The sequence below is a fragment of the Strigops habroptila genome, chromosome 2, assembly GCF_004027225.2.
Source record: "Strigops habroptila isolate Jane chromosome 2, bStrHab1.2.pri, whole genome shotgun sequence".
NCBI lineage: Eukaryota > Metazoa > Chordata > Aves > Psittaciformes > Psittacidae > Strigops > Strigops habroptila.
In genome coordinates, this window is record NC_044278.2 from 108592147 (window position 1) to 108603057 (window position 10911).

Here is a 10911-nt window from a genome sequence, read left to right on the forward strand (position 1 = left end):
GGCAGAGGTGTGGATGTTTCTGTGGTTGAGATGCTAAAGATGCTTAGGTCCCACTTCCCTCTGTAGCTTTGGCACATTATAGACAAGACAAACTCTTCTCCATCTCTTGAACAAGCAAGACAAATATAGCTGATTGGGCAGTCACTTGGCTAAGCTAGCATGACTCACAACAGCCTGCCAGGAGGTGAGATGCATCAGTTCTAGTACCTTCCCAGTGCGTGGCTTCTGGACTCAAGTGCTTGAGGCCACAGAGAGCAGAACTTTCCCACCTGCCTACTGCCAGCTGGGGAGCTGCAGCCTTGCTTTCTCTTTGTTCTGCTCTCCATCAGTAAATAAGAGATTTCAGAAGGGAAAGGACCATATAATGTCACTGGTAGTTTTTCTACTGGCGTATTGCAGAGCCTTGAGCAAATCAGTTGCAGATTCCCCTTCTATACACGTTTGGCAATGATGCATGTCATTCTGTGCGATGTGCTGTGAGACTTGGGAAGAAAAATGCTGTATGAGTGTTAGTGTTCTTAGTCTTAACTCATTTGTTGTACCTAATCCAAACTAGTATTTGAGCTTCAGGGCAGAAATTGGAAACTAATCTCTCTTTTGTTAAACTACTGTAGGCCCATCAACAGCAAACTAATGAAACAACAGATTTCCCCCCTCAACCTGCACCACCATACTAGTGGGGGTATGCACTCTTCCACAGCAACTCAACCTCCAACGGTGGGCTTGCAAAACATACTCCTGCAAACTGCCATCTTCCTCAGCTCTTTCCAGTCCATGGTTTACATACTTACGCTATCACAGAAGATTAGATGGGATATTTCTGTGTTCCACATAATCACAAGACAATTTTCAGGGAATCATAGATTCATATAATGATATGGGTTGGAAGGCAGCTCTGGGGTTCATCTAGCTCCATCTCCCATTCAAAGCAAGGAGAAATTTGAAGTTAGAGGAAGTTACTGAGGTCTTGTCTTGTTAATTTTGACTGTCCTCAGGGTTTCTGCATTCTCTTAGGGCAATCTGCTCCAGTGTTTAACCGCTTTTAGTATTTTCTTCCATATACCCAACTAGGATTCCTTTTCTTGCAAGAGAAACCTCTTATATGATGCATACTTCCCTAGGAAATAACTTTTTGGTTAGTTGAGGGGCTTTTTTTCAGATTATTTGCAGCAAATTCTTAGCAGATAATTTAAATTGAGGCAGAGATTTTTAAGATAAGCCAACAAAAGTCAGATTCCAGAGAAACTCAATGAGATCTGGCACATATTTTGAACAAGCTCCATTCATCTCCTTCTGCCTCACACAGGCATTTCAGTTTTGGTCCAATGCTAATGATATGTGCTTCACAAATTTCAAATTGCATTTAAAATTGTTCCTTGTTCTTCAGAGCAGAAACATTATACAAGTGAGAGAGGGGGTGAACCAATTCAAATATGTATGAGACTGCAAATATGAGCCAAAGGAAACATGCTTGATCATTTGCATGCAAAGGAGCAACTCTGGATATGGTTAGGGAACTGCACGATCTAAAGATACCTGATGTAGGAAATAATTCAATCTGTCAGTGCTCCAGGACAAACAGTACAGCAGGATGTCACAGAGTAGAAAGAAAAAGCTGGAAGTAAAACAAAAATGTGTCCAAATTAATGCTGGTTAGGGTCATTAAAGGTTGTTGGTGCCCTGAGGGCCCCAACACTCTCATCCTCAAATCTAACAGTGTTTTCTAATCAGTGCATTTCTGTTGATCCTTTCAGGTGCTGAAATTCGTCCCTGAGGCCGGCCATCCCAGAAGAAAAGGCAGAACCAGGAACAACATGGCCCTAGTAGATATACAGCTGGATCACCATGAGCGTTGTGATTGTATCTGCAGTTCAAGACCACCCCGATAAAAAAGAAAGAAAGAAAGAAAGAAAGAAAGAAAAAAAAAACCAAGACACACTAGTTGCAGCTTACCAGATGTTTACTTTTAAGCAGGATTGCTCTGAGGACGTTTACTCACTAATCGTTTGAACTTTGCTACTAGCCTGCCTTTGCAATTAGCAAAAATGATCGCTATGTTTCAGCATAGCTTTGCTGATTAGTGCCATGGCAGCCAAACAGGTATATCATAGATTTTTATGTATCAGCATCCAAGAGAATAGGATTATCATTATCTGTAGCTAGATTCTGAAGGCTGAGATTTTCAAAGCTCACTTACAGTCCTTAGGCATGCAATGCCCACTGAAATTAAACACCAGTTAGGTATTTGTGGTAGCTGGCAATGAAATAGCATTGTGTTTCTGTTTCTCACTCACCAGTTCCTACATTCAAATTCTGCTGCCATTTCTACCTGCTTAGCTCTCCTGATGGTCAGTAGGGTTTTGTGGGTATAAATGAAGACAGAATTTGGGCCTGTAGGAGTGTAAAAAGGCTTCTCCCACTCCGAGAGGGAACTTCCCAGCATTCTGGCCCAACAGAGTGAGATTTACTGTGGAAAATCTATCACTACATAAAATAACACACCAATAAAGTCAAATCTTACTTTTTGTACTCGAGCAAATCGTGTGTTGAAATTAGTAGATGCTTTGCATAAGCCAGGACATTGGTGGTGGTAGGGATGTGTGGAGCCTGGTACTTTTGCCATGGAGCCATCACCCAGGTGCTTCTGCAAGAGGGGGCTCCTGCCAAGTCCCCAGGTAGATCCCTGTGGACTGGGGCTGATTCTTGTCTCTACCTACCTGGACTGGACTCCTGCCCCTTGCCCAGAGCTGCCCACAGTTCCCCAGGAGAAGCCCCTTCTACGTAAAAAGGGAGAGATAACCCTCCCCTTTCATAGTCCTCACTGCAGTTTGAAGAGTGTCATGTTTCCCCACACAGGCAATGAAGAGAGGGCACTTGTTTGTTGAAAATATTGATTTGTTTTGCAGTTGTGCTACTGGGAAACAAAACTGTGCTTGAGATTTAATTATCATTATTTGGTTTGGGGTTGGTTTGTTTGTTCATTTGTTTTAAATATGGATTATTAGAACTTTGTCATACATGCATTAGTCTTAGTTATCTGAGGTAAGTTGTCTTATTTCAGCTCTGTGTATTGCCATGGTTAGACTGTTGACAGTGAATTTCTTTTTGATTGCATTTTGCTGAGGCATATTAGCTCATTAAGCAGTATCTGTCTGTCATGGAAAATGTGCATCATTTAGTCACTTCTACAAGAATATTATTAAACACCACCTCATAATAAAATAAGCACTTTAAAAGCTACAGCATAGCTTCCTATGCCTTTTAAAATATTATGAAAGTGCTCTAGCTGCAAAAGGAAAAAAAAATCCTTCTAAACTAGCTTTAAAGGTTTTTAAATGCTGCTCCAAAAATATAAAATACAGACAGATTTAAGCCTGGCAAAGAATTGGAGTTTTGATCATGAATGTAGCAGGGGCAGCATATTTAATGGCTGACATTTTATATTTGATAGCAGACATAGACTACATCGATTCCTCTTGTTTGTGTTGTGTTTTGTGTTTCTGTCTCTGAAAGAGTGAAGTAGTTTGACAATAGTGTGTTATAATTAGTGGAAACTGGCATGTGCTATAATATAATATTGAAAGCTTTCAAGCCAGTAAGTTTTAGCAACCTACAATTTTTTTACAAAAGTGCCCTAATATTCTGCTTTTCCCTCTCTATCAGCTCAAGTATTTTATAAGTGCTTTTTAATAATTTTACCAAAACTTTACTGAAACATCCCTTAGAAATGTTGTGTTACTTTCTTTCCTGTACTTTAACCTTTGAGATTCAAAAAGTGTGGGGGTTTTATTATTTATATTAATTTTTTTCCCCTCTGGCTCCCAGATGTCTATTTAAAGATGCTCCTGAATGCTGACTTGGGAAGTGATTCATCATTTTTCAAAGCAATTCACATTAAAAGAGCAGCACTGTAGCCAAAGATTGACAGCTTCATTTCATAGTTCAGGACTGTTTAGCAGAGACTTCATTCTTTTTCTGTCTCTAGCTTAACAACCAGATTGACCCAGCCCTTCCATAATTTTTAGATAATTTTGGAAGAAATTTGCATGTGAAACCTTGGCAGTACTGATTGCTTTTGAGACAGTGCACTCCAGTGTATATTCTTGACTGAATTATGCCCAAATTACGCCTAAGCAGTCTGCGCTTGTAGTTAGCAATGGTTGTGGGAAACATCAGTTTCATATGCTTTTGTGCTTTGGTCCTTTAATTCCCATCCCCCAGGGAAAAACGTGCACCAGGCATCAACTGTGCCTGGCATCTCCCATGAGCCTCTGCCTGCTTGCCCAGTCTCCACTCCAACAGCCATATACTGGGAGGGGTATTTACACCACCTAATTTTGGAAATCCAGCCTTTTCTGTAAGCCCAAGTTACTGCTGCAGGCAACTGGGAGAGAGAGGCTCTTCCAAAGTGTGCCTTAGCTCACACCTAGTGTGGCAACTTTTCTTTCTCTCTTTTCACTACGTAGTAAGATCAGAACACTGATATGGGCACCTAACTGACATACAGAAAGGTAGATGGTATGAATACTCATTTTAAAGACTGAACAGCTAACAGTTTAGCTAACTGAATTGGATACAGGCAGCATTAGATGCCAGGGTCCAGCAGAAAAATGCAGCTGTAAAGTAAAGAGATTGATATAATCAGGTTTATCCTCTTGTTTAATGTTGGGTTTATTTTCTTAGACATAGGCTAAATTTGTCACAAAATTTTACTGGGACACTTCACTTCATAATGAAGGAAACCATTCACTGCTTCATGCTGCTGCCTGCCATACAGACTGCATGTGCAGGCGAGTCAAGGATGGGCTTTATGTTGCAGGGTGGGGATGATAATATACATGTGAACTAAGAAAAACTCCCCAAAATCCGAGCCTTGAGCTGCAGTGGCCCTTGTGAAACCAAATATCAGCAAATTGTTTCCTTTTTATTTATTAGCAGAAATTGCAGAGATGTTTTTTCCATAACTTCTTTATTCTTTTTTTTTGTCTATGTAATAATTGTTATGTTGTTTACATACTATTTTAACTTAAAAAGCAAAGTTATTAAAGAAACTAACCTGATTCATTTTATTGGTGGAATTGGAACCGCCCCCCAAAATAAATACCTTTTCAATGGAAATTCAGAAAGATTCCTAATTTCAAACCACTCACTAGCTTTTTATTTACTGTATTCTTCTGGGATAGAGCCTACTTTCTCAAGTGCAATCTATATATATTTTTTGTTATCTCAGTTAAATGCAGCTTTCCTAGCAGTATTTTTTACTTTATGCAGTATGTAATGTGTCTTATCTTGATGAAAAAATAAATACTGCTTTTGGAAGAAGTTACTCTGAGTGATTATTCAGAATTCAGATGAGCTAAAACCTGCAATTTACTGGAAGACATTTTCACAACATGACACCTTCCATGCTAGATCTTGTGAATTTCAGCAGTCATTCCCAGGAGCAAGAGGAAGGTATTGAAGTGAAATTTGGGGGTAATCCAGTTTGAACCCTGAGGTAGAAGAGCGGACAGCTTCCTTGCAAAGCAGCATGACAGCAGCACAGCATTTCATATAGTCAGATCAAGGTGCTTCCCCAGACATAGTGCTGGTCTTAGCCCCCACGGGCTTGGCTCCAGCAGAGATGTCCTCACTTGTCCTACTGAAGCAGCTTCTTACTGGCTGAGGCTCCACAACTCACCTTAACCAAGGCAGACCTAAGCATCCAATTTTTGTGTACAGGGCAGCTGGAGGAACCCAAAGCCTCTCAAGGTGGGGAAATTCAATCTACCCTTGTGAGTTCAGGCCCTTCCCCCAGCTTTGGCAGACACAAATTTTGTTCTGTTGCATCTGGAACATATCTTTCATAGCTTTGGTAACTAACTTCCAATTTAAGGCTCTTGTGTTAAACTAAAGCTGTCTTAGGCTTTCATTGGATCTTGAGCTGAATAAGAACATGAAATTTTTGTCAAATTAATTCTTCATTAGCTGGATGCCCGGTCTGATACAGGAAATACAGATAGCGTACAGTCCAGGGACCCAGCTTTGCAGCCTGTCCTCATGCATGTGCACCTTGTTCTGCACAGTAATGTCACTGAGATGGAACAGTCAGCCATTCAGATAAGCATATTTATCCTCTTTGGCTTGGTCATTGTTACTGAGAGAAAGAATTCATATATCTTGATTGTTTGGGGTTTTTAGGGGAGGGAGGAAGGCAGTATGAAGAGCCATTTACTAACAAAGGAAGCAGTTCCATTCTGTACAGTGCACAAGGACACATTAATAGGCAAGGAATAAATTTTTTTCCCCTTCAGAAACACACTGTGTAGAGAGCAGCTCAGCAACTGTTCAAGCAAGTGTTCGAGGATGGCACAAAGCTCCTCCCATCCAGCATTGCTACGTACCTGTGTAACTAATGGCTGGCTAGCATTATTAGTTTGTCCTTGTGCTCACATGAGTGAAAGCTTTTAGAAATCTGCAACATAAAAAGTAGCTTTGTGTCTCTTTAGCTGAAAAAGTATATGGTTCCTGAGGTCATTCAAGAACTCACCATTACCTTTTTTTTTTTTTTTAATAAGTATATTTAAAAAATTCTTCTTCCCATTTTTGAAGAATGCAGTATCTTCTAGCTGATTTTAAGGATCAACAGCTATAAAAATACTTCCCTGCAAATTCATTTAAGATTTCCCTTTTCCCTCGCTCTTTTCTGGAGAGCATTTCCCAGTCACGCTGCTGTAACACAAATTCAGCAGATGTCCAATTTGTACTTATTCTCCCAGGACTCCAGAGCAGTACCTAATGAAAATACAGAAATTAGCATTCTGGTCTCTCATTCTAGGAACTTTAAATTTGACTTTGTTTATTGATAGTCTTGGTCAAATATGCTGAAATACAGAACATTCATAATTTACTTGGTCATTCATTGACAGGCCTTGAAAATCTGTCTTAAGTGTTTAAAATGCAAATTTGATTTTGCACTTATTTTCACAGACTTCTTCAAGAAATGAGATTTCCAAACCAGCAAATTTTCTGCCATGAATAGTAGAAAAGAAGTATTCTAGGTTTTAGACTATCATCTTCTGAAATTGATATGACTTATGACTTGGTCTGAACTTCCTTTATAGTTAGTGAAAATGATATTTCAAAACTGAATTTATAAAATGTGATTTTTGAAACTGAGTTTCAAAACCTCATTTATATACTGCTTATAGAAAGTTGCTGTGGCACAGACATGCTTTAATAAAAGTGGAACTAGTTACGTAATACTAGTTACTGTATTAGATGCTCCAATTTCAAGCTGACAAAGGATTTCTGCTTCAGTTGAAAGAATTTCTGTTTCAGAACCAGTACGAAGAAAACAGGATGAAAAGAACTGGGTACTTTTCAAATATTTTGAGGTAAAGGGTGATGACATAAGAAAAAAACCTTGGCTTTTATTCATTGCATTTTATTAGATAAGTAATAAGAGTAGACAATATAACCTTTTCGTTCTGTGTTTTTTAGATTGGAGAGTATTATCTCAAGTAGTGGGTGCACCAAGATGAGCTCTCTCAACTCAGTCTGAAATCAGTTAACCCTCTCCAAGATGAAGGTGGTCATATCAATACAAATGTATCAAATCTTTCTATCCACTGTCATAGTTTCTTTGCCTTCTACCAAACAAAGAATAAGCAAATAAATTTGCTTTGGTAATATGGTATTTCCACTTGTACCTAGTATATGAAGAAAGAGGATTCCCTCCCGAGAAATGAAAAACTATTATGCACTGAAGAATCACATACTGGTTGAGATGGGAAGGGACCTCTAGAGATTGTCTTGTCGAACCCTCTGCTCAAAGCAGAGTCACCTACAACAGGTTGTTTAGTAATATCCGGTTGGATTTTGAATTTCTTAACGAAGGAGACTCCTCTGTATTATTAGACTTCATGTAGAGCAGGGGAGACATCAGTTTGTTTTGACAAACTGGATGGAAACAAGAGGTGGAGAAAAGTCTGACAAAGTCTTGGACCTCCACTGAGGGCTGTGGCCCAGGGAAGACTCTCCAATCCTTGGTGACCAGACCCTTCTCCCTGCCAAGGTAGGCAGGACTTTGAGCTCCTGGCTGCATACTTACCCAACAGTATCAGCAGTATGATAATTCAAGGACCAGACAGAGTCATGTATCTTAGGTGTTGTGGGGAGAAGGGCCAAACACCCCTGCAGGAGGATTCTTCCCCTCAATAATAGTGAGTAAATGTCTGGTTCATTAATAACAAAGACATAACTTGTTAGGTTACATGGCTGAAGACTTGTCCCTACAGACAAGAAGGAACAGAGCACAGGAAAGAAGAACCAGCACAGGAAAGAGCCCCAGTCTCCTCATCATACCAATGGAGCCCCCAGCCCCCTCAGCCCCAGGTTGCTCTGGGGAACTTCAGTGCATGGACAGGGGGACACTTATCATCATAAGCCACAGGAGAATCCTAGAATTATAGAATACCAGGCTGGAATAGACCTCAGGGATCATCTGGCCCAACCTTTCTTGGCAAAGCATGACCTAGGCTAGATGTCCCAGCACCCTGTCCAGCCGAATCTGAATACTGTCTTGTGCTGGGGAAGCCACCACTTCCCTGGGAAGATTATTCCAGTGTCTGATTGTTCTCACTGTGAAAAATTTTCCTCTTGCGTCCAGTTTTAATCTCCACAGGAGTCACTTGTACCTATCACCCCTCATCCTTTCCATGTGACTCCTGGCAAAAATGGGAGTCTCCCTCTTCTTTGTAGCCACCCTTCAAATACTAGAACATGGTGATAAGGTCCTTCTTTTCTCTGGGCTGAACAAACCCAGCTCTCTCAGCCTTTCCTTATATGGTTTTCCAACACTTTGATCATCTTCATGGCCCTTCTCTGGACCCTTTCCAGCCTGTCCACATCTTTTTTGTACAGCAGGGACCAAAACCGAACAATATTCCAGGTGTGGCTTGACAAGCACTGAGTGGGATGATTACATCTTTATCTCTGCTGGTGATGCCCTTGTTGGCATAACTCAACATCCTGTTGGCTTTCTTACAAGAGGGTCACCATCACCTGATAGACTGAGGGGTGGTCACAGCCCGGGGCATGGGGACCACCATGGGATGGCAGGAGAAGGGTATTTCAAGATTGTACAGGATTTCTCATAGGATGTTTGGGGCAGGATGGAGAAATGAAAGATCAAAGTGGTTTGGGGAGGAGCGAGTGGGAAAACAGCAGGACAAGGGGACAAAACCAGACAATCATATGCAAGCAGGGGCTGATCAGTGCACTTGCCTGGCCATGCTCTGTGTGTGACCAGCACAGTCTGTCCTGGCCTCTCACTAAACCCCATTTCTAGCCATTTTCCCAGGCAAGAGGTTCTGTCTTGGGGGAGTGGGGGTGGTGGTGTCTCGGTGATAGCCCCTGCAATGTGACCAGGGTCTGGAGGCCTGTGTGTCCTTGGTGCCAGTGACCGCAAGGCCCCGTTGGCTGCTGGACACACCAGAGGGTCAGGGTCAATTGTCTGAGAGATTGTGGGGCCTTGGGATCAACTGAGACCTACGTGCACGCACACAAGAGTGTGTGTCTATGGGAACAGTTGCTTGGCCCCACTGCTGGCTGAACATGAATGCACAGAACTATGGCAGCCTTGCCTTCATCAGAGCACCAGACTCAGCAGCCACTACCACTGTTCAGCAAGCCATTACAGGGAAATCTTTCATAATTTTGGCAAGATTGGAGGCTGCAATATTTTGCAGCTTTCAGATAGATTTTCTCATTAAGTCATAGGAAGGTAAATTGTCCAGCTTTACTAAGTACGCAGGCTGTGCTGCGGCACAGCCCCCAGAGCATCCTCCTGAACTCAGAGAGCACCTGGTGTAAAGAGGCTTTCATTAAACTGTTCTGGTGCCCGACAGATGACATTCGTTGCAACCTTTACATCAAAATACCAACACTTGGATTCTGTTGCTAATTTATTTCAAAAGGTCAGGCAAGGATTTGTGTACCCTCAAGGAACCGATTGCTTTATAGGAAACTGCAGTTTTAGTATCCAAATAATTCACCTAGGCAAAATGCTTCAATTTTCCCATTAAACTGTATCTGAACACCAATTGCACAACTGATTATTAAATGAAGATAAACCATGTAGGCTTCCATGAAAAAGACTTCTTTTTTTTTCAGTTAAAATGAAGACACTTGGGTCCAAATTAAGACCCTGACAAGAAAAGGTAAGCAAATTAGTTTCACTGAGAAATGCAGGTGCTGCATACCTGAAATCTTCAGGATTGAACAATGCAGGCTAAGTCAGCAATTTTGATAATCAAAAGACAAGTATCCCTTAAAAAGTTCTTCTATATAAAGCTAATTCAAGGAACAAATGAAAGCTAGTCCTTGCATTTTAATATCACTAGCTGATGACACTGACCTCTTGCCAGCATCAAGTACTTTTTATTTTATCTGAGTGTATAAGTTCTCTTATCTCACAAGCATTTTAACAAGCCATGCAAGTTTCATCAAATACTAAACTGCTGTTCTTTGCCCTTCACAGCAGTTCTTATTAAATAACAGGGACAAAAGAGTACTCCTTGCATAGAGCAGAGCTCACATGGACATGCAAATGTCTACATTAAAAAAAAAAAAACAAACCACAAACCAAAATCATGTTTGGAGTGATTTGTATATGTGCTGACAGAGTTTACTTGTTGCTGGCATGTTTTTAAAGATAACAATTTACTTTTAGAGTCCAAAATTCAATGTTTATTCATGTAGACCCTACTGAATAATCAAGAGTTGGCAAAGTGATAACTCACCTATAAACTAAGTGAGGCATCTGCTAAGTTAACTGTTAACGTCCATTGACACCTCCTGCCTTTTCCACTTGCATTATGACACTCTAAACTACAGTGACTGATACCCCGTGACACTGGCCTTCAGGGG

At 40.9% G+C, this 10911-nt stretch overlaps 1 protein-coding gene across 3 annotated transcripts in view; it reads left to right on the plus strand.

The window, feature by feature from the left end:
• The window catches only part of PDGFD (platelet derived growth factor D), a 139131-nt gene extending 133809 nt beyond the window's left edge, over positions 1 to 5322 (plus strand). For all 3 annotated transcript variants that reach the window (XM_030477400.1, XM_030477399.1, XM_030477398.1), the window contains one exon: positions 1755 to 5322. In XM_030477400.1, the coding sequence (XP_030333260.1) occupies positions 1755 to 1889 (135 nt within the window). In that variant the 3' untranslated portion in view covers positions 1890 to 5322. The remainder of the gene's footprint in view (positions 1 to 1754) is intronic.
• The last annotated feature ends 5589 nt before the right edge of the window (positions 5323 to 10911 follow it).